Source organism: Streptopelia decaocto, assembly GCF_964273445.1.
Source record: "Streptopelia decaocto genome assembly, chromosome: 9".
Classification (NCBI taxonomy): domain Eukaryota; kingdom Metazoa; phylum Chordata; class Aves; order Columbiformes; family Columbidae; genus Streptopelia; species Streptopelia decaocto.
Genome location: NC_138664.1, coordinates 6,475,344 through 6,499,566, shown reverse-complemented (window position 1 = coordinate 6,499,566; position 24,223 = coordinate 6,475,344). Strand labels below are relative to the sequence as shown.

The 24,223-nt window shown below is 41.7% G+C and overlaps 1 protein-coding gene across 6 annotated transcripts in view; it reads left to right on the top strand.

Annotated features, from left to right (window-relative positions):
- Window positions 1-24,223, top strand: part of AKAP13 (A-kinase anchoring protein 13) — a 215,089-nt gene that overhangs the window by 62,775 nt on the left and 128,091 nt on the right. For all 6 annotated transcript variants that reach the window (XM_082061426.1, XM_082061429.1, XM_082061428.1 and 3 more), the window contains one exon: window positions 15,704-15,851. In XM_082061426.1, the coding sequence (XP_081917552.1) occupies window positions 15,704-15,851 (148 nt within the window). The remainder of the gene's footprint in view (window positions 1-15,703; window positions 15,852-24,223) is intronic.

The following is a 24,223-nucleotide window of genomic DNA, read 5'->3' as shown; positions in this document are numbered from 1 at the left end:
TATTTTTTGCCTCCCAAAAGCGCGCTGGAGCGCATGGCTGTGCTCTTGCGACTCGATGTGTTGGGAGGGGTAAGATGGTAAGAAGAAATTGCTTGTGTGGAAAATGCAAAAAACAGGGCATCCCGGTGTGCAGTGCTTGCCCGCTGTGGTAATATTTTTCTGGTTGGAGCTTTAAACGTGGCAGGGAGGAGCTGGAAGAGCGGAGGGCTCAGCTGTGCCGCGGCGGCTGCAGCCGGGCAGGGTTGACGTCAGCCTCCCGCCAGCTCGTAACCTCCACGGCTCCCTTAATAAGGAACGAGCTTCCTCTCGCTTCTGAATAGCAGCTTTGTTGCAGAACATGGGGACTGTCAAATTAGCCGTGGGTTTGTGGGGGTGTATGCATGTGTGTTAAGTTTGTGCCAAAGCTGCTAGCCAGGTTTTGTGACCGTTTGCTGTCCGTGCTGCCTTGCTGCGCTGAGAGCAGGGTCTGCTGCTGAAACCATCCTGTGCTTGTGGTCCTACCCACAGACCTCGCTACGCGGATGCAGCTGGATGCAAGGATGGAAAATCTGGAGGGAAAATTGCTTGCAAATGTGGCTTTTAAGGGGAAGGAAGGAGAAACAATTAGAGCTGGTGATAGACCTGTCTCTTGGAAAGTGTGTGCTGTAAATAATGGATCGTATTGACCTTTAATGCCATGGAAACTTTTAGATTTTGCCTACTTTTAATTACCAGCTGGAAGTTTGTATTGGAATTTATTCTCTACTTGCTGTATTAAGTCTTGTGCTTGAAGCAAGATTAAAACACTACATGGTGTGACCTGAGTTTGGGAGAATGGCTCTCCTGGAATACACCACCATTTTCAGTATTACTGTGAAACTAAATGTTCCCTGGAATTTGATAAATCGCAAACCTAACTGAAGGCACCTTGACTTTGAAGAAACTTAATTTAAAATTATGACACATTGAAAAAGAATGAAACTTACGTGCAAATATGTGAATGATAGAAATGTGAATGGTAGAAAGCAGGATAAAGTTACCCTTATATATTTTGAACAGTGTATGACTTAGCTAATCTGGTGGCTTTGTTTTCCCAGTCTTATCTTCTGACTTAGTTTATTTTCCCACCATTTTATGTGAGTTTATATTTAATATGTAATATTGAAGTGGTATACTTAAGAGTTCTCGTCCTCACGTGATAGTGAGTACTGGGCTGAGGTCAAATGTAGCCCAGTGTAAAATTATGATTATATGGCACTCCATATAGTGTTTCTTTGCCATGCAAATAAGTTGATGACAACATTATTAATACATCAGTGACTCCCTTTTCTCTCTTCCTCCTCCCCTGGCCAGGTGTATACACAAATCATCTCCCTTTCAAAACAAACAAATTTTGGTCAATTAAGGAAGAGGTGGAGGGGGAACAAAAAGAGAAACTCAAGGGCCTTGAAAAGTCAATATTTAGTCGTCTTGTTTGCTCTCTGTGTAAATGCTTTGTATATTTTAAGATCAGTTTTGTTTTCCATGTGCTGTTAATTGACAGCTCAACTCATCTGAGAGTTGTTAGGTGTGAGCAGACATAAAGAAAAATGTATCTTCCTGGTATTTTTATTTTTCAAAAGGCAGACACAACAGTCTTGTGGCCTGGCCATTGGTAGGTAAATACCAAACCTCACCCCAGGTACCGTCTTCACAGTGTTGTCGACTCCTGTTTTCTGCATGTAGCTTCCTTGAGCTTGTTTTCAAGTAAAGAGAACACTATCCTGTGAATTCCTCCATAATTAATTTCATATTTGTGAAGTAAATGACTGCAAATAACAGGCAATACAGACATGTCAGGGGATCCTCCTGTGTTTGTCTGCTCTTAGGGAAAATTACTTCCCCCGAATTTCACCCTTTCATTCCTGACACCTTTGTGTTGCACCCTTTACACACTTCCTCTTCTAAGCGAGTAGTTTAGATTCAAGATTACTTAATTTTGCTTATTATTTTTTTAAATCTTGCATGAGTTTCATCCTGGAAGCTCCTTTGGTAGTTGTTTATATCATCAGCAGTATTATTGAGCTCCTTTTAGAATGAGAAAGTAAAAAATGATGTCTCCAGTTCACTTCCTGGAAGCCATTTAGAGAGCTAGAGCACATTTTGTTCTATCTGATAATTACCAGGTTGCCCAGATTAATACCTTATCATTATGAAAAGTGTTTTGGGAGCCTGAGATGTTTGGTGTACTTGGGACCAAAATTTTGTGGGTGATGGAAAAGACGATACATCCACATACGCACTAGTGCAGGGATAGAGATTCTTGTATTATTCAAGTCTGTGTATACAAATAGTAAATCACCTGCTGTATCTTTCTTGGTACCTTCTTTTGGCTATTTGGACTTTCATTTGCCTCTTCTGTAAAAATCAGGTATCCTGCCTCTGCAGAGCTTGTGACCGCTAGGAGGTCACAGCCTGTAACGATGAGACTACTGGCCCTTATAAGTGTAATGATTAAGAGATAAGGTGGAAAACATGTCCTGTAATGTTAATAATTATGAGTGTTGTTTTTGTGATTAAACAAGTCTGTCCCATTTAAGCATTGCCTGACTGTTCCCTGGTTAATGAGGCTGCCAGGAACTGGAGCTAAGCCCTGTATTGCTGCAGGTTTGGGCTGGGATAAGAGCTCAGCCTTTCCCCTGCAAACAAACAGCCCCTGGCTTGTTGTGTTGGTCCACCCAGAGCATCGTATCTCTCACCTGGAGCTGTTTGGTACCTGTTCCTAAAGCCGTTTAACAACCTCTCCTGGCCCTGGAGCGTGGTGCTGCTCACAGCTGAGCAGTCATGGGGCAGAGCAGCTCATGCCAGGAGAGATAGAGCAGCCAAGTGTTCCTCAATATAGCACGGGGAAGGTTCACCGTGGTGTGATACCGTTAATGCTGATGCTTAAACAGGCTTTAGGTCAAGCAGCTGTTCCATCTGTACCACTGTCAACTGGGAATTGCCTTTATAAAAGGCAGTGTTGCTTTGCAGAGTCCATGTCTTAGTATCGTGGTGTGAATTCGAAATAAAAACGTTCAAACCCGCTTCCTCCTTCCCCGGGTATCTCAATGGGGTACCAATGTGAGCTGCTGCCTGGCTGCTTACCATGTCCTGAAGAAGCAGGGTAGTGGAGCGGGGAAGTAATTGACAAGGTCTTCTGTGGTTCAAATAACTGTGATGATGAAGGTTTGATTTCTCTGTATTACAGCAGTGGTCTTCAATGTTGTGATACAAACTTGACTTTAATGCAGATGTGGTCTCCAGAACCATAATCAGCATAGCATGGGGTGGGTTTTAACAGAGAATGAGCTTTATCTCCCAGCTTTTTTGACTAGCGTGAGTCAAGGTTACAAAAAGCAACTGTCACGTGGCTGGATCGAGTGTATCTGATTTCTGTTGCTACTGTTTTCATGGGTTGTTTTCGTCCCAGTGTATAATCATAGAGATGATGCTTCATGTGGGCTTTGGTGCAGCTGTGGATATTCTATGGAATATACTGGATTAAATCTGAAACTGGCTTTACCCCATGTTACCTTTGTATTTCAGTGCTGTCCTGTTGATATGGGAACTCTTATCGGGTGCAGCATAGTGGATAAAGGACAGTGTTTCAAACGTTATTTCTGATCGACCTGGGGCTTTGTGCTCGGGAAGCCCAGGGTCTCAAAGCTGAAGGACCAAATTGTTCCATTTGCTGGCAGGACTGGGTTGGATTGGGAGGGTTGCACAAGTCTTTGGTTGATGGGAGGTGGGAAGTCAGGAGATTCAGTTTTGTTTTGGTTAAATACTTGCAGTGACCTCGCTGATCATCACCTTTATAACAGTTGCATCTATCTACCAGCAAAGGTCAAAATTTTAACTTCAGTGTTCTAAGGTACTTCCTAGCTATTGTTAATGTGTTATTGAAATATCCAGATCATCAAGGGGTGTGTGGGGAGGAAAGAAAGGGTTAAGCAATACTCTGAAAACTGGAGTTTTGTTATTGTGACATTCTTATTGTTGTGATAATTCATTAAGTTCTCTGTTTATAAATGAAATAATTTAAATTAGTCACTTAGCTTAAACTGAGCAGTTGCTAGCATCCAGGCAAGAGAAAGAAAATGGGAAAGAGCTTTGTAAAGGTGAAGTGTTGATCTTTTTATAAGTTTTATCATTAATTGAGATTCCAGCAGAGTATCCAGCAGGAGATTTAATTACAAAAGGATCAAGGATCACAAGCTGTGTCCTTATTTCTAATCAAACTTTAATAAATGCAGAGTGCATGTGAGTGAATGATCAAGGTCGAGTCTTCAGCTGCATACAGTGTCCTGAAAACTCTTACTTCGAAAGTGACCTGCATGGCTTCCAATTTCAGCCTCTGCTAGCTATAGGATCCTTGTAACTATATTGATTATTTTTCTAACCCAGTCGCATCTCCTGCCCCTCTGAAATCAAGGTGATTTGTTTTGGAATTTATTTTTTTTTTAGAAAAATAACCTGAGAGCAGTATTGGGTATGAATGTGTTGGAAAAGGACCTGCAGGAGACAAGTTGGGAAGCATTAAGTGTCATCTTCATTACTACCAAGGTTGTGTAGCCTTAGATCTGCCTTTAAGACCAGAATGTTTTTTTCATGGTGATAGTGATCAGTGGGTGTGAAATGGAAAAGATTAGCAGCTGAAGAAGGGTGATGTATCACTGCAGACTTTTTTCCTTTTTCCTTTTTGATTAAAAGGAACAAACTTGTTTTAAATCACAGTACTCCTCCTCTGCATGGTTTGTCTAAGGTGTGCCCACGTTATTTGGAGTGACAAACCCAAATGTGTCATAACTGGTGATTGCATGGGAGGGCAAATACTTAATTGATAAAAATGCTCCTGTTGACTTCGGTCTTTAATCAGGTCTGTGGATGGAGTCTCTTGTATAAACTGCCACTTACGAGCTGTGTAACCTGCAGAGTTTCTCAAGGAGAGTTTTGATAGAGATGAGAGGTTCCACTTCCAAGCCAAGATGCCATGCAACTTAATGAAGTATGAACTTCAAAAGCCTCAGAAAGAATGCATTGACCCTCTCTTAATATAACCTGGGTTTTGGGTAAAGTAGGTCCTCTCTTCTGTTAATGAATTAGCTACTCCTGTAGATTTCCTAGTGTGCCCTGCTTTAATCTAAAATGGGAGAAAGGATCATGCTTATAATAATTTTTCTCCCACTTCCATATTTCACCCAGAATGATGTCCTACTTAAGTGCACTGTCTATTCCTGAAAAAAAACCCAGTTGTGATAATCTCTGATGTCTGTGTTTTAAGAAAAACAAAACACTTCTCAGTAAATAAGGATTAATGAAAAAATGCAGAGAGCTTGAGGCTTGTGGCAGCAGTGTCCGTCCCAAGCGTCGTGGTTCCCCGTGCCCGTGGTGCTGTGCAGACACGTCTGCCTGGCAGTCGGCTTACCGTCCCTGAAACCTTCTCAGGTATGACTTGTGCGCTATTGTCTGCCAGATAATTAATGATCTTCAGAAATCTCTACCTAAGGGACAAAAGGACAAAATGAAATACCTTTATAATCCTACAGTAAAATGTTCTCATGAGGCTAGCAGCTGTGGGTTAGTTACTTTTCTACTAACTCTGAAGTTGTTTGCTTAGTGGGATCTATGGTGACAAAGGGCACTGGGATGCCTGAGTATCTGAGATCAGTCCAGCAGAAACAGTAGAACATACCTCGCATGCTTTTTATGTGGGAATTTCTCACAAAAATCACTATACAGAAGCCCTGTCTTACTTTCCATCAAGCTCCTTAGGCAAGAGAAGAACCAGCCTTGATGTTGAGTTCAGCTCTGTGGTGAGAGGATCTGATAAACCTCTTGTCTTTTATTTGTTGTGTACTTGATTTCTTCTTAATGACAAACCAGTTTTCTGCCCCACCTTCAAAATGTCTTTGAATTATGAATGAGTGGAAGGCCTCTGAGCACCTTTTACAAATAAAATATTTGCTTGTGTTGCTTGTGGAAGAACCTGCTTCTTGATTTTAAGAAAGTTGGTTGAGGCGCCTGAATAAACTGATTTTATTTGAGAGAAGCACATTTCAACTTGTCTAGTTCTGCTTTCATTCTGCAGGCAAAATAGTTTCCTTACTAAACTGTGGTTATAGTATCATAGAATGGTTTGGGTTGGAAGGGATCTTAAAGATTTGATGAAGACATGATGTTTTCAAATAACCTCCCCAATCTCCTGGGTTCTACCTGCAGTGCCTCTTGTCTGCTTCTGAACGTTGTGCTCCATGCTGTATCTATGCAAATGTTTGTCCTCCGCCTTGCTCAGTAAAGCAATTCCATATTGTGCTTAAGTGGAAAATAACCTGAGATTGATTGTTCTGCGCAAAGATCGATGCTGTGCACTGCCATCAAGTGGCAGTTCTGTTGCAGGACACATTCACAGGATCGCCTGTATTTGTATCTTTGCTTCAAAGTGTTTCTTCTAAGCATTGCTAAAGTTTCATCTGTCGAGAAGTTGTGGTTGCGGTGGATACTTCTTTGGTAAGATAACGGTTATAATGGTTTCTATTCTCTAATGGCAAAAATGTCACTTTAAATAGTACCTCAATCGTTACAGTAGCTCTGAGTACTGTAGTTGTGAAATATTTAAAGACTGGTGGGGATATTTTGCAGCTGGCAGGAAAATGAGTGCTCTGGAACATACTCTGAGCTCTGTCTCTTTGAGGGTTTTGCTGTACTGTAGAGGAGGCTGAAGCATCAGGAAAGCACCATCCTTCTATTTTCTGATGCCTTTGGATGTTAGCATTCAAACCTGATTTTTTTTTTTCTTCAAGACACATCAAAGCTCTTTGTGAAAATTCTCCAGTGAACACAAGATTGTGTCATCATATGTACTTTATCTTCCAGGAACTGTGACTCTCCCCATCTCTCTGGAGCCAGGAGAATAGCTGAATTTCTGTTAGTCACTAAATACATTCGAACTGCCTGCTAGTTCTCACAAGCACAACTATTTTGTTGTGATTGCTATGTGAGTAATTAGTAGGAAATACTATCAATCACTCAGGCAGCTGGTAATAAAATTAACTGGTTCAGTTCTAACAGTGTGATGGACAGAAGAGGCTTTAGGATAAGATCAGAGCAAGACTCACATCAATTTGAGCGTGTTTTATAGGAACTGATTGTAGTAGTTTCCACAATTTCTGAAAAAATCCTCTAATAGTAAGATTAATACTTGTGTGGAAACCGCCTGGTACTGGAGGAGATATTTGGACGTAGAATTTCCCCTTTCATCTTGTCTTCATGTTCATGTGGTGGCATTATATGGACATTTGCATCGTTTAGAGGGCAACCCCCAATGTGTTATTGCTTATGTACCCACATACCCCATGCTCTGTACCAGAGCTGTGTGGGGCTTGTGGTGGAGGGTTTGGGGTCACAGTCAGTAGGTGCTAATTCTGCCAGTACAGGCCATGATGACTGGGGACAGCGAGCACACAATGTTTTAAATGAATGATCTGGCTAACACGAAGCCACCCAAATAAATGGAAAATTAAATAATATTTTCTTCACTATGCTGCCAATTTCACCCAAACAGTAAAATGATAGCAGTTCTTCCCTAGATGTTTACATGTAACACAAATGGTTGAATGGCGCTTTTCCTCTGTTTTTCTCCTTAACTTTGATTGTTGCCATTGTGCTGTTAATTTTGTTGTTGATTTTATCATGTCTTCCTGTGTGCTAAAAATTAGTAGAAGTGACCTTGGCTGTTTGGCTGTGTGCAGGCTGTCTGAACAGCACCGTGTGGCACCAAGCAGATGCACTAAGCCCGCTCTGAACAAGTGTTGGTAACATAAGCGCGACAGAGCACGTGGAGCCCCGTGCTAAGGCAATGATACAGCTAAATCAGCTATTAACAGCCCAATCTAATAACTTGCCTGGCTCCGTGTAGCAAAGCGGTATGTCATGAAGATGTACCCGTGGAGATAAATCACATCTCTTTCAGCACTAACGAGATCCTTTTACTTTGATGGATTTTCTGTTGGCAGTCTGTAGAGATCTCCTTCAAGCTGCCTGGATTAATATGTGTGTAATACTTATAATAGCATCTTGACACTCAATAAAGATTCATCTCTGTGCTGATTGATTTGTAGACTGACAGAGACGTGCTCTGTCAAAGGAAGTGGGCTACTCATAGCAGATTTCTTCAAGTGTACCCATTTCTGCAGGAGTTTGTATTGCTCACACGGGTTCAGAAGAGGAACTCCACCCCTTGTTCTCCACAAACCATTTATCTCTTTGCGAATAAACCCTGCTGCAGGATTAGACACCTGGACTGACTGTGAGATTGTGTTAATAAATCAGCTGTAATGATGCTGCTCCTGCAGACAGGGAAGTCAAGGGTGTCCATGGTGTGTTCTTAGCACAGGGTGCGCTCAGGGTGGATCAGTGGGAGCCAGCTTCGGCCTGGAGGCAACAGTTCTGGGCTCTCATAGATGTCCATATTTTGCCACATATTCCTTTTACTCAAAGAGTTTTAAAGAAGTGGTCTCTTGACTCTATATCCCTACTTTCCTGTGTCAATCTTTTATCCATCAGCATGCTAAGTGGAACTTATTTTTGGACCAGATTCTTTCTCACCTTGGAGGGAAGAAAGTGGTGGAGAGAAGAAATTTACTTAACATACATGTCAGTGTTTCGGTCATGGCTTTGTGGCCAGCACTGGAAGAGGAGGTCCCTTAGTTAAGTGCAGTGTTAACGAAATCTAGCAGGTACCACCTTGAGTTGCTCTGTGGGCTGGCAGAAAAACTTGTGCCATCGTTCTGCTCTTTTGGTGACCTGTGGGCAAGACATTACGGTCCGCAGTTTTATTTTCATGAGGGTAAGAGACTGCATTGCAAAAACCTGCGTTTCTTATCACAGAATGGCTCACTATTTGTTCTGTTAATCTGAAACCCTTCGCTAACAGAAATTATAGCAATGCTGTTAATTTAGATGGCAAACAAAGCTAGGTTTGGAGATGGATTTTTTGTTTGTTTGTTTGTTTGTTTTAACATTGTAGTCATTCTTGTCTTCCCTTGTGATTTTAAAAAAATTATTTATTTTAAGAAAACAAGAAAAAAACTTCTCTTTGCTTCATGCTTCTTTAAGACCAAGAAGTTTTAAGTCATTGACTATGAAAAAGGACCCAAATCTACCCCAAACTTGGCAGCTTGCCATTCTGTTTATTACTGGAGTCTCTCCCTGGAGGCCTTATCTGCAGGAGGTTGCAACACTCCAGCTGAACAACATCCATCTTTCTCCATGCTCCTGACCCAGGTCACTGCCTTTATCAAGGGGGATGTCTCCAGGCAAGGAGGGATTTCTCGAGCTGCTCGTGTTCAGACAGATTTCACAGCCCTACCTTCGTTTCTGGGGACTGGAAGTTCTGCAGAATAAACTGCTTTTGATGTTTTGTTTTGGGTTTTTTCTATTAAATGCTCCTCTGAGTCAATATGTTCTGGTGAAACTGAGGATGTCTGTATTGACTGCTGTTATGTTGCCGTAACAGATACCTCTGACCCTGTCCCTTGGTCTGTTCCTTTTATCTATGTGTGCTGGGAGCTTGCAGAGTAAGTGGTCACATACACAGAAAGGGCTGAATGTTCCAAATAGCATCATTGCAGCACCTGGAAGTACCAGGAAGCAACATCCAGGCCTTAATGTTGTTCCCAAGAAGAAAAATGCATTCAAGATTGAGGTGCTGTTACAAACTTGCCCCACGCGAAGGCAGAAAGGGAAGGGAATTCAGCTGGATGCTTTGTGGGTATGACCTGTCCTCAGATTTCACTCCTCTGGGCTGAGCTGCTCATCTTCTGTTAACTGGAATAGCAGCCTGGAAGAGTTTGCTGGATGTAGGTTATTTTTTTTCCCCTTGGTTTTATGAGCCAGCTGTGATAGTGCTTGGTGCCTGCGTTGTGTCTGACCAGCTGGAGCACTTAGACCTGGGAAAACTGAGATCCGGTCCTTTCTCAATCAGAAGGGTTATTCCAGGAGACGAGAGGACTGTCATGTTTGCTCTAAAAGGTGTTGCCCAAACTCTTCTGCAATCAGGAGCCCATGCAGCCGTACCTGGTCTTGTGTTCTCCTTGGAGATGTCAGTGTGTCCCATGTGCTGCCCATGTCCTTTCCAGGTGTGGTTCTCCAGGGGGTTAAGAACATGTTTGTACCAACCTCAGGTAACTTTAGATGGGAAGGATTTTCCAGGATACTCAGCCAAGACATGGACACTGACTGGGAGCAAAGGTTTAGCTGTTGTGTACTGTGTACTGGCAGAGGTAGATGGTAATGGATCTCATAGAGCATATAAAAAATTATATTTTACTTTTTTTTCTTGTGGGATGATTTTGGCTACATTTTCTAAAGTTGCCTCTTCCATCCTCCAGCTGATTTCAGGTATTCTACAATTTTCAATTTGAGGTGGAATAGTCTCAACTTTCCTTTTGATTTTGTCTAACTTAACTATTGTCAGTCCTGTGCACTTTCCAAAGAAAATGTCATATGATTGAAAAGACAGGTTTTCCTTTCAACACAATTTGGGTGAAAAATACTCAGTGTGTTCCCATTTCATTGATGGGAAAGCGCAGGGATGTGAAAGGACTTGCATCCTGCTGTAATTACAGCCTGATCCTGTGTACTCTGTGTCATTCACTAGCTGGGGTAACAGCACGTCCAGCTCCATCTAAAAATGGATAAATAAAGGTACCAGTAAGCCTGAATTCCTTGAAGGAGGAGGAAGAAACCACAGCTGTGATTTTGTGCTGTCCTCCTGGGTACAGTGCAGCTCTCTTGGGAGCTGTTTAGAGTTTCCCAAAATGGAGAAAAAAAAAATCTGTTTCAAAAGCATGCTTCTCTTTTTGTGTCCCAACACAATGTAATAAGCATTGACCCAAGAAGAATCTGATTCATGGCATGAATAGCGGAAACAAAACAAAATTCGTTGCAGTGGCAGGTTACGTTTACTCATGTAATCTAGCACCTAATCCAGCCCCTTTAATAAAGCATCGTAACGCTGAAGTCTACAACAGCTCTTTAAAAGGAAATATATTGGGAGGAAGGTTTCTTTCCTTGTATGTGCCTCTCTAAGCTTTCTAACACATGGACTTTCCATCACTGGCTGGGCTTTACCTGCATGAAAAAACAGCTGGAGATAGCAATGGTCATCAGCAGCAATTTTGCTTTTCTGTAAAGAACAAATTCAGGATTACTGGTTGTTAGTGTTTTCTCGTTAAAAACAGAATGCTAAAGTAATGCTTGAGTGCTTCAGTATTGCTATCTAACACATGCTTCATTTTCATAAGTATTTTTAGACTCTGTGTGTGTGGAAGTCAGAGTGGGTGGTTAGTGGGTTAGATAACGTACTTCAGAATTCCCAGTATGAACCATGGGGGGAAAGCCAGCTTAGAAATCACATGCTTCAGCTATAAAAATACAGCTTCACAACTTTAAACTTTGTTAGCCAGCATGATAAGGATATTTTTCCCTTCATCATCCATTGTAGAGAAATGTACCTGTTGCTGGCAGAGCCGATATCCCTCAGGGAAAATGCCCCCGGCCAGCTCTACTCCTGGTTTTCATCTTGAATTCTTTATTTGCTGGAACTGTCCCTATGGTCCCAGTTCTGCAAAACCAGAAAGATTTCCAGAACCTGAAGTGGAAAAGAAAGATGTCTTCATGTGCTTAAAACAATTATTTATTTTTGGAAAGTGGATAGTGTTTTTCAGCTATATAACATAAGTGATCTTTATCCTTTTGAGCTTAGAGGTGTTGTTTGCTTCATTGTCACTTCCAAATATTGCTGAAGTAATCTATTAAAAAAAACCCTTTGAAAGTAAATAATTTTTACAGACATGGAAACCAAGTCTGAGGAAGAAGAAATGATTCCTCAAAGTTGCTTGTACTTTGCCTACATGCAGTCCCTGTGCCTTTATAAATCCAGCACTGGAAAAACAAATACCTAAAAGGTAGAAATATGCTGACAAACAGGTGCATCGTCTATCTAGTTTTGGTTTTTAGACATAATAACAGTATTTGAGCCTTTTCAGAGATAATTATATTTCTGCTGCCTTATCTAAGCCAAAGGTTCAGAGATGTGCCACACTAAAATTACTTTCTGAATTGTTTTATAGTAGGTTCAAGTCTAAGGTCATTGCTTTAAACCCATCCCTTGCTGAGACAAGCCTTCCGCTTTCTCCCTTTGGTTTGACAACAGGAATATATTCAGAGGAAAGAGCCACATCCACCTTTTTTGCATCCCATTACAGCTGTCTGAAACCAGAGATTTTCAGATCCGAACGAAGGGAGAGGGCGACCTCTTTCATGAACGGACCAAAATGGAATGTTTTCATTTCCAATGGGCGTTAAGCCAAGTAAATATTAGTCGATCCAAACTAGTTTTGAAATTAAATTATTCTTATTTGTTGGAGCGTTCGGAGAACGGCTTTGATCTGCCTGTACTTTCACCAAAGGGATATTGGCAGGCTGGCCTCCCATTTCTAGCCATTTGGGATGAAAGCGGGGTTATAATAACCACCTTGTGTGGCAGTGATACTGAACAGATGACATTTTTTGGACAACATTAAATGAATAAAGGTAAACATACTTCAATTAAAATGTTTTTGGAGGCTGAATGCAATGGTACTGTTGGAAAGTCTTCTGTACGGGTTGGCTGCATTTGTAATTGATTTTCTTTAACTCCAAACATGCTTGAAAGAGAGGGGTTCATTCTGTGCGTTATTTATTTGCTTTTCAAATAAATAAGTTGTTTCAATGTAACCTTTAAAAACCAAATTGAAATTGGTAGTGGACAACAAAATTGTTAATAACTGGGAAGTAAAGATGTGCATTGAAGGTGCTTTGCTCTTTTCCATCTGGGATCTAGGATCCCATCGTGCACAGTGAGCTGTACCATACACAGAACAGCCCAGAGGTAGCTCAGACACCTGTAAGAAACCTGAAGCACACATGCTCTCAATCTTGCTGAAGATATTTGGACACAACTTAAAATTTCAATTAAAAAAGAAAAAAGGATATTCAGGATATTCTGTGTTCCCCTTTGGTCTTTTGCTGGAGGGTCCTTTAGAAGAGGAGGAAGGAGCAGGGTGGTGGTGACTGTCCTGCCATAAAGTGCTACTTAGACACAGCTGAAGAGCCTTTCCAGTTGATATCAGCTGATGATAATTTGTGCTTCCCCTAGCCTTAAACAAGAACTGAATTTAAATATAAATAGAATAGTTGTGGCTGGATAGGACCACTGGAGGTCATCTGGTCTAACCACCTCCCAAAGCAGAACCGCCTTTGAAATTAGGTCAGACTTTTCCACACTTGAAGTTCATGTATCTATATGAGACGTTCAGCTATCTTGATTTAAGTCCAGGCTTAGACAGATTTCAAGTTATGTGGAACCCCTCTGGTGTTGAGCCTCCTTACACGTATTTACATATTTTTTATCAATAACTAAATATACCCATTAGCTTTTGCAATAATGCTGCAAATTAATTTGCTTTTCCTTGAAATGGAACTGACTGTTTCAGGTGGATAGACAGGTGTCTTCTCACATGCATTCGAACTAACTATGCTTGATTTCCAAGTTAAATTTTTTTTTTAAATTCCTTTAACGGTTACCACTTTAAACTGCCAGCCCTGTTGATAAGCGTCCTGAAATGTCACCTGCATTTTAAGTCCATTTAAGTATTTTGTATGTTCATGCCCTAAGGGAGGAACCGTTTGAACAAAGACAGATATAAAAATCAAAGCACAAAGGGTTTGTAGGTTCAAACTCCAGCTTTTGTTTTTTTGAACATCCGCTCAAAACTGGATCCATTTGCTTGAAATGGAATATTTAGTTTTCAACTCAGCATGTGAACTGGTCATGCTTGAATTTAAAGCTTGATTTATTTCTTTTTGCACCTGTTTTTATTTTAACACTGGCTATATACAATATATACTTTTGCTACATGGTTCTTTTATCCCCAGCTGGAAGTCTGGTCTGATATTATCATGTGAGACCTTCCTCAAGTGTAACTCTGCAACCTCTGGAAATGCAAACTAGTCTCAGTGCTCCATTTATTTTTTTGTGAATTCATGGTTTGCTTTCCAGTGTGTTGTAAGTCTGACCCATATGTTTTTAAGACCAGGGGCAGGTTGTGTACTGCACTGCAAAACCTTGTTTCTATCAAAACAAGGTGCAGTCCTGCCCCTGGCAAGAGGGACCAGACGGGCCAGATCAGAAGAAGAGAACTGGACATGAACTTGGGAGAAGGAAACTTTGCTGGGGTGTAAAAGGAGCTGGGATGATGGAAAGCGGGGGGAGAAGTGAGATGGAGCGTGGGAAGCGATGCTAATGCACACGAGTGTATGGGAGACTTGGAAGTCCAGGTTTTTTTCTGCAATAGGAGAAGGTTTTAAATGAAATAACATGCGTTTTCTGTTGGATATGCAAATTACAATTACATAATCTGCAAAAATAGTAATAATAATACTAAAAATATCCTTTCCAGATTTGCAGCCTTAACCATATGCTCAGTGGGGTGGGGGCAGAGAGCTGGCTGGTGCAGCTGCAGTGTAAAACTGGGACATCCAACTGGTTTTGATCTTGATAGAAAAGGGGCAGAAGGTCACTTCACAGTCTGTTGTTCTCAGTGTCTCATAGTTTATGTAATTCTTTGGGCAGATAAATGAACATGCTTCACTTAGTGCTGTAGTAGCTGCAAACCATCCTTCTTTCCTGTTTTCCCTTCCCCATGGAAAACTGAAGTTGGCGGATGTTGCTCCCGTTGTTGCCTGTGCAGCTGTATGAATTGCAGGTGTATTTACTGTATCCTGTGCTGGGTTAATGATGATAACGTGTGCCTTTTATTAACATAATTTTTGCTGATAGAAGAGATGAGCAAAATGATAGAATGTGCTGCGATACTGAAACAAAAGCCTCCCTAAAACTAAGCAGGAGCGTTCAACAAACAGATCAAAACACATTCTTTTCAGGGCCTGAAGTTGGTTTTAATAACGTACAGAGCATTTCACCAGGGCATGAGCTTATGGGTGCTGAGTGAGAAAAGCTACCTCCGTCTGTACAGACACAGGTTGGGGGTTTTTTTGAAAGGAAGGTGGAAAAATTCTCAGCGGATATGAACCTTTCATATCTTTGTGTCTTTATGGATTGAGGATGAGAGATGCATTTAGTGATTAAATTGATTACACTAGAACTATCAACACAGTGGCCAGCTTGGCAGGGGGAAATGTGAACATTCAGGCAAGAATTGGGGAATTAGCTTGTTAAAGCTTATGAAGATGGAGGCAACTTTAGGCTGCTATCCTTGTTTTGTTTTAGCTAAGTATACGTTGGTGATATGTATATGTGTGTATAAAAGAAATCCTGTGTGGTTATATGTACTTGTGTTTGTCAGACTTGGCATGACTTCACCATATTAAGTTGGTGTTTTGAATATACCTTTGAGATGTCTATGTATCTCTTCCCAGAGTTGTGCTCAACATACTTCCTAGCTGGTTGGCTGGCTGTGATGCTACAAGGCATGCTAAGGATGACTTGCTTATCTGAAAATTGGGATGGGCCCAGAGTCATGTGAAGGGAGTGTATGAATGGGAAGCAGGAGCCTTGGAGGTAGAGAAGTTTTATTTTATATAATGTAGTTCTTGCAAATATAAACCTAACCTTTATTTTTTTTTATTTCCTTTTCCCTAGGGTGACTCTGTTATTACAGTGCAGCTGACTGAGGAAGATCAAGTTGAAGATGATGTAGTTTTTTACTTAGTCTTCACCGGGTCAACTGTCCAACACTGCACAAGCACAAGAAAGATTAATCCTGGGAGTCTGGAGACGATTTCTCCTGGTAAACAATTGCCTTTCTTTGTATATCAGTCTATGAAATTTAGTTAATTCAAGTGGACCTAAATGTAATGCTTGTTTTGTTGGTCATCTTTTTCCTCATTTACACTTTCATTGAGAGTAGAACACGCGGTTCGCATGACCGCTTTTGCCTTTTAAAAATTTCTTGCTTGATTTCTCTACAATTATGTGCTCTGAGATTGCAATTATTTAACGTGTGACTGTAGGATTCTAATGAAGAAAATACACGGTTGTATTCATACATAGCAAAAAGCTTTTGAACGTGAGCAAGATAACAGAAGACACGTTTGCAAGGTTAGAGATGCTGTTGTCCAAGCAATGTTGTAAGTTCTAGCTACACTTAGGATCTACTTAACTCTCTGAGGTTCATTGCAGTGGTCCTGGTGAAATACAAGCCTTTTCCCCAAAATTCTGCCATACCGATCAGAGCCAACACAGAGTTTCTGAAGTTTTTGCGATGGCAGGCAAGATACGATGCTTGTTGCCGTCCCTCCAGCACAGCCGGTTCAGACGGGGTGGTTTTTCACATTAAAGCCCACCACTCTTGTTAAGCTTTCATGCCATTAACAAACAAATCAGCGCAACATTTTCCTTCCATGACTTCAGGACCGTGGGAATTAGCATGGTCCAGGCTTCAGTCCTTACCATTAACCTTTCAATTTGACTTGTTGCTATGCAGCACTTTGATGCTAGTGTGAGAAAAACGCCTGACATTTTCACTATACAGAGTATAGTTTAAGTGGTCGAGTGCATTTATTGGGTTTGCTTTTTTATCTTTCTCATAAGTATTGTTTTATGAGAGATGCACATCAAGTAAAATTTGGGCTAAGGAGTTTTTCCTCCTGGGAATGAGTAGCTAAAATTTGGCCACGGTATTTTTTCATTTCCTCCTCTGTTTGTGCTGTTTGGGTTGTTCAAACGGCTTGGGAAGCCAAGTCTTTTTACAATTACTGACAACTGGAGCCCTGTGCAATCAATTAGGTTAGTGCTGATTTGCTCACAGAGGAGAGAGAAGAGGTGGCTCCTTCCCTGTTTTTGTGTGACGGGCGCAGGGCTCTGCCAGCCCTGCTAGCAGTGACCTCACCTCCTCCTTGGGACCGCGGCTGCATGGCCAAGAAAAGAACTGAAAAGCTTCAGTGTTCCCCTTCAGCCCACGCTGGAACCAGCACACTTGATGGGATTTCCAAGCAGGAGCAATGTTTTCCTGTCGCTGCTGCCCCTGATGTTCTCAGAGCAGCGGTGGATGTGGCTGGGGCAGTGGCTGCCTGGTGGTACCCAGGATGATGCTGTGGGCTCTGCCAGCCCCAAGTGTACCTGAGTCACTGGGGAGGGCTCCCTGGGACTTGTTTTGTCACTGGGAAATCTGCTCTTAATTCAAAGGGAAAGGAGAAAATTGCTCTCAGTTGTTGTTTTAGTTGTAATGGGCTTTTTTTTTTGACCCAGTAGAATCGTGATCTTGTGGCATGGAATACTACATAGGGATGGGTGCTGTCCCAAAATACAGCTTGTATCAGGCAAAGATTTAATGGACCTTTCAGAAAGGTAGTCCCATTCCTGCCAGGTAGCACTGTCCAGGGCCACGTTGTGAGGGAAAAAGTGACATCTTGGATGTAAGGAACCGTTGGGAGAACTCCATCTGTTGTGCTTGTACCTCATTTTGAAGAAACAACTTGAGGAAAAAAAAAAAACAGTTTAGTTGTGAAGGGGGTGCTGAGGAGAAGCAAAGTGGGAGGAAAGGATTTTTTCATTTCTTCCACTGCCACTGATGCATTTGTCCAGTGTTGCTTCAGCACGGAGCACTCTGATTTCAATAAGAGCATGACTTATTTCAGCCCAGATCTTCTTCTTCCTCCTCCTCCTCCTCCTTCCTGAACTCAACAGTGAATCTGTAATCCTGTGTTTACACTGTATATTCGGCCAGTTGCCTTGGAGATGGTTGTGGTGACTCAGAGCTGGCGTTATTTGACCTCGCTGCAGGATTAGCCGTGAACAAGAGACACTGTGTGGGGAGACCAGCCCTTGTTCAAACATCCAGACTCGGGCACTTTGCAACCACTCTGCAAGGAAACTCTTGCAAACAGCTTTTCGCCAAAATCTCGTCCTTTACTCCCAGCTTTGAGCATCCTTCATTTGTCCCTGCAATGCCAGACGTGTTGCACATGCCTGGGAGGACAACCGCTCCATGGGGACATCGCAGGTGGATGGAGAAGGGCTGATTCATTTGTGAGCGAACTGGTCCCTTCCACCAGCCTCGTTTGAACCTCCTCTGCTCCCTTCTGGGCTTGGAGGCTCTTCTCTCATCCTCGTCCCAAGTCCTTACTTTCATATAGTCCCCAGGGGAATTCAGATGAAGTCCATCAGGGGCTGGGGTGACCATAATTCAGTTAAAGCTAATGTAAAAACAAAACCAGATTTTAATTTCTTTTTCTTGACTTTGTCAGGAGTTTGGGTGGTGTATGAAGGCATACAAAAAACTGAAAGAGAAGTGATTTGATTACATCTGCTGCCAAAATTAAGTAGGATGTTTTAGAAAAGCTTTGAGAGAAAAATCCCATTTATTACAAAAATCTCAACAACTTTAAGGTGTTTTTAGATGAGAAATTAAATAAAATGGAATGGAAATAGAGAATGTCATAATAACTTCTAAATTCTCACTGCGCGTGAAAATTCTCTATAACCTTGAAAGACTTTGCCGAAGTAAAAGCTTACAATTGCAGAGTCAAATAACTGCTGCATTTTATATAATTACTAGAGCAATTTGCCTCTTTCTTATGCTGCCCTTATCATCAGCCTTAAGCACTGAATATATATTGATAACAGTGCTGTTCAAATATATGCTTTTATTTCTGTGCAGAATAAAATAAAGGTTTTCTGATTGTAAGTTTATGGGACCAGCTTTATTTTACCTGAAGTTGTGGTTAAATGTAGATTCTGAAGTCAATCCAAGGGTGAAATACTACTTTTATTTTTGCACTTACTCTGAAGGTTGGGATGGACTGGGGTGGTTATACTGCCCCACTATTGACTGTGTTATGAATTTAAGGGAAATAATTTCCCCTTATAAGAAACAGATTCTCATCTGAGCTGATCTGTCATAACTTGAAGTATCAGAGTAAACTACTGAGTTACAAGGCATTAGGCAGCAGATGATGCTTTGTGTGCTCCCAGGGGTTCTTTTCCCAGCTTAAGGACAAAGCGCGTTACGTCCTCCAACTAAGTTTGTTTGTCTTGGTGAAAAAGTACCAAAACTTTATGTAACTATTGCTTTACTGTCTCTGTTAAAATTCTTCTATTTCTAAATGATCTGGTTCAATTTCTCCATAACTGAAGAAGTCTTCCTCGGTACCAGAGGCACCCTGTAGTTCTGCAGAACAATTTTAAACACTGTCTCATCAGCCAATTCCCATCTTAAGGTCTATTTGCATGGCAGGAGGGGATGCTGTGGCAGTGGGTGTTGCTCTAGTTTGGATATCATTAGTTGCAAAAGCTTTGTTGCTGGCGTTTGTGTATTAAGAAAATACCAAAGGTCGAGCGGGGAAGGATGCAGAGAGATTATGGCAGCTCTGCTGCTGTAGCTAAACTGTTATTGCTGCTGAAATTGTGCTGTTGGGGATGGATGTGTCCGCTTATGCCATGGATGCTCATCCTACTTAGTGTTGGTCATAAACTGAGCTTTTCAGCAAATCATTACGGTAGTAACTGACACTGTCATAATCTTTAATATATTTCTTTCTTCCCAGCATCTCTGCAGAACAGGGAGGGTAACTGAGACATTGAATGGCCAAGCAGAAGGCACATGGTGGTGTAGAAGGTCTGTGTTAAAGCAGGCAGGTTAAACTTAACTCCAAGACAACAGCCTCGTCACTTGCCTCTGCTGCTAGAGCAGCTTTTTCCCTGCATGGGAAAAAAAATAAATCTTATAATGAAAAGCCTCAAATCATGATCGGGCAAACAAACCAACAAAAGAAGGAGCAACCTCATCCCTGTCCGTGTGAGCCAAAAGCCCTGAGCACAGCCTGCCATAGGCAGTGGAGGCATCTTGGCATTGGGGAGCTCTCAGGCAGATTTGGGGAGAACAAGCTCACAGAATGACCTGGTGTGCTGGGAGCTGGAGTGTTTGTGTGGTGCGTCCGGCGCAGGTTGTGTGTCCTCACGGTAATGGCTGCGTTATTGGACACGAATTAAGTGAAGGGTAAGGAATACCCCATTGATAAGCTGAGTCACCGAAACAATAAATAATTTTGTGAGATGTAATTGCCTTTGTGTGTAGCTTTGAAATGTGTTGTACCACTCTGAGCCTTTGCTCTGTAATACCTAAACCACTTTTTCTCGTTGGTTGATCTCAGAAGGTGTGGGATTCTTGTATGGGGAGGAAGGGCAAAATTAGAGGCACGAAAAGGACCTGAGAGACTGAGTTTCTGCTGGTAGGTGGCTGCCTGCGGTTTCTGTAGGGCTGAAATGCTCCTATTTACTCCAAATGCCTTGACCCACAGGGAGCTTTCTCTGTGCTTAAGCTACAGTGGAGAAGTAGGTTTGGTCTTTTACTTGTTCTTAATTCCTGTACTACTCGGGTTATTTTTTCCTCTACTTCTTTTCCTGCGAGTTAAGAGGATAGACTAAAATTTCAATTAGCTTGGAAATATCTTCATTTCAAACTTTTATTTTATTGTGAAATTGTTTACATATGTTCATGTTTTATTCTCTTTTACCACAGACTGTGTTTTCCCCTAGGAAACAACTTTTCATAGAAAAAGCTATATTTCATGAAACACGATCTTTGTACTGGTAGACCAAAAGGGTAAACAAGTTGCATAACAAATGACCACTTGGCAGTACCAGTTGTGGATTTGAAAATACTCTTAATTATGAAACAAAAAAAACCCCTAAAATAGAATAAAACAGCATAGCCAAGAAGACTTTTTGCAGTCCATCTTCTTTGGTGTACTTAATTCCTCTAGGCAGTGTAATTAAAAGGAAATGATGCCAGTTGTAGATGACATCAGTCACAGGAAAAAGTGATTGAATCTCTATTGAAATTATTTATGGTGTAATGTGTGGGGTCTTAAACTTCTGTAGATTTTAGGGCATCTGCAGTATAAAGGGCCTTAGAAAAACCTTTCTTCACTCTCCATATTAGTAGTCAAGCGTTTAAAAGGAAAAACAAAAGCTCCTGTCTGTTACTGGTACTGTGCCTATGTATTTCATAAGGTTTTCTGTGTTGCGAGAGTGAATACAGTAACTGTGTAAATCACACAAATGCACTTCAAATGTGGGCTCTGATTTTCAGAATCAGAACTTGTGATTTCTGAAGCAGAAAAGCAGCACAGGAGATCCCTTGGCTTCCCTGTCTATAGAGCCACCAGATGGCAACATCTCGTGGGTGCAAATCCAAGACACTCCATGAGATTCACCACGTTTGTTGTCTGGTGTTCCTGGCCTGCTTAAATCGCTTCGTAAGACTTCTTTCAACCCAGCCCCATCGTGGTAACTTGGAGGATTCAATTAGCGCTGGAGTCCTTAGTCACCTACCAGGCAAACCCAAACATGTGCTTCCAGAAGGACTTTAAATAGCCACCCAGGCTGGGGGCCCATTGTTTGATAAAACAAATGTGAATTCTGAAAATAGGAGGTTTGGACAGGATTTCCACTTTTAGAGGAGTAGGAAATGAAATCATATTTTAGTAAAGCTCTGTTTAGGGGTGTTTTGTCTCCATGTGTGCCTTGTTTAACAAGAAGAGCTTTGCTGCTGCCATTTTAACCACACGCCAGATCACAGACACAGGTGCCGATTAGATGACCAGGTCTAAAGCTGTACATTAACTTGTCTACTAATTACTTACGGCTCATAAATCTCCACCTTCTGCTCATTGTTTTGCCTTGTTATTGTGTAGAGGAGGCAGTGCTATCATACCAATGCATCTCATCTCTTCAGAGATAAGGACAGAGACACCAGAACTCTGTGTTCTTCATTTTTTGTTCCTATCTGTTGCCCAGAGCAAGTTTCAGTAAGTGGCCCAGTAAGGAATTCTTTAGTTGAAGAGTTGTCTGGTTTTAAATAATTTTTGAAGAGTGGTTTTACGTGAAGATGAGGAATTTACTTTATCACAGCAGAAGCAGTCATTGCACCCATCTATGCACAGACGGAAGTAATTGTTTTTCATTTCTGTATTTTTCCTGTAAAATGCTGGCACATCTCGAAATAACTCCAAGTACTGGATTGTTTCCAGGCTAAATTTAAAGTAGCTGAGGAGCATAAGGATAAATGGGATAAAATGCTGGAAGAATTAAGGGGGCCATTATTTGACTTTTATCACAGTTAGGCTAGCATAAATGACCTAATTTCATACTTTGGCAAAAAAAAAAAGTCTGAAGAAGTAAAGCCTAGCTATACATATGAAGTTATTCTGTGCAGGCTGAGATGTCAGCAAAGTAGAACAACTGTGTTTGTCAACAGAGCTAAAATTCGAACTAGAATACCACCAGCTGATACTAGTGTGGAGGTGTCCAGTATTGCATCATTTGGTTTTCATTGTTATTTTGGCCAAAGGACCTGTTTTCTGCAGAAGACTGAAGGCAGTCAGGAGGGGTGCTGGGCAGTATCATGAACCTGGTCGCATTGTAAGGCACGGAGATTTCTATTCCCTTCTGCAGGTGCGCTCATGTGTGTGATTTATTCAGTTACGTGCGTTTTCAGCCTACCAAAATGCAAACCTTTATAAATCGGCTATAAATAGGCTCATCGCTCTTCATGACACACCCAGGGTTTTTTTCACCTTTTCAGTGAGTCAGAAGCTTTTTGTTGCACTTCTGGGGAAGGTGTCCAAGGGAGTTACAGCAGTTGATAGTCAAATGTCCTAATGCTTGCAAAGCACATGACTTGGTACTTAACCCGTATTAGGAGAAAGACTGGCTGAAAAAGAGATGGTGGAGAGCAATAGTGTCTGTTCTGGCATTGCCTGGAGCTCTTTGTGATCTTGGACAAGTTACTTAATCTCATAAAAACAGATTTGGGCTTGTTTTACAGATGATAACCACTTGTCTCCTGAGAGTGCCAGAAAGCTTAGCTCACTTTTGCTAATCCTCTGGGGAAAAGGGCTGTTGAAGTTCAGATATGAGTCTAGGCGAAGAAAACAACAATCTTTGATGTGGAGAGAAGCACTGCCCCAACGATGGTTCCTGCATAAGGCTCATGTATTGGGGACATGTTTGCTTACATTGTTCCTTTAGCGGTTTCAAAGCAGGGGGACCGAGACCTCTTGAGCAATCTTTTTAGTATTGGCCACGCTCTTTACTTACTGGCTCCTCTTTCGTTTGAACTGTTTGCCAAAAGTCAAAACCTGTCCCAGACTCTTACCCCCCCGAGTCTGACATCTTCTCAGATGTAGGGAAGGAGAACATCAAAGCCTTGCGAGCGGTTGCCCTTTCGAAGAACATTCCCCAGGGTTTAGCAGGATGCTTCTTTGATCCTGTTAGAGGAAAATGGATCGTCAGCTCTGTCACCTCCCTTTCAAGGCGGCGGTATCAGTTATCTGTGGGATTTTCAAGAGAACTATCATTGGCTGCAGATCAGGACATGGCCTGTTTGTCACCTTCCTTTGCCTTGAACAGTGCTGTCTATTGCTTTGCTTAATTTTGGGTCTGGTGTTTCACATATGCTCCATCCAAGGGAACTTTGTGCACATCCATGATGTACCTGTTTAAGGAGGCCACGTGTATTGACTGAGGTTTCTCTAGTTGCTGTTGTGACAGAGGAGCTTTTGTGTCCCACAGAAGAGTTGTTTGGCTTCATGACAAGGAAATGACTGTCCCAAAGTGCTGCTCATGGGCCACGTTTGCCTCCTGCTTCAGCCCTGAAAGTCCACTGGCTTTCTGGCAGAGTAGCCCTGTTCTAGGTTGCTTTGCAGGTGGGATTCTTAAGGGAATAGACAGAAAATAGTTTAAAAAACAAAATCAAAGCTTTAACTTTTCTCATACTATCAAGGAGTCTTTTACTATGAGTTTTTTTTCAACTCTGCATTCTAGGAAGCTTCATGAGGGTGAGCCAAGTTTGCAGCACTTGAGTCAGCTCCCCTAGGATAGCGTGGCCTTCTTAACAACCTGCGTGTGACTCGCTACTTTTGTGGAGGTTATAAACAAAATTAATGTCTTACCTGCTCCTTTTTCTGATGTCCTTAGGAAGATGACCAAAACAAAAAGGTGTATGCGGAGGGATGTACAGTTCTGAACTGCATTAAAGGCAAATTCCGTCAAAGATATACCGACCCCCTACTTCTCCCTTGAATATTTGAGGCTTCTTCTGGGAGGGCAGGTAGAGTTTGTGAATGGGTTTTATCTGGTCTGCTGAGATCCCTGCCA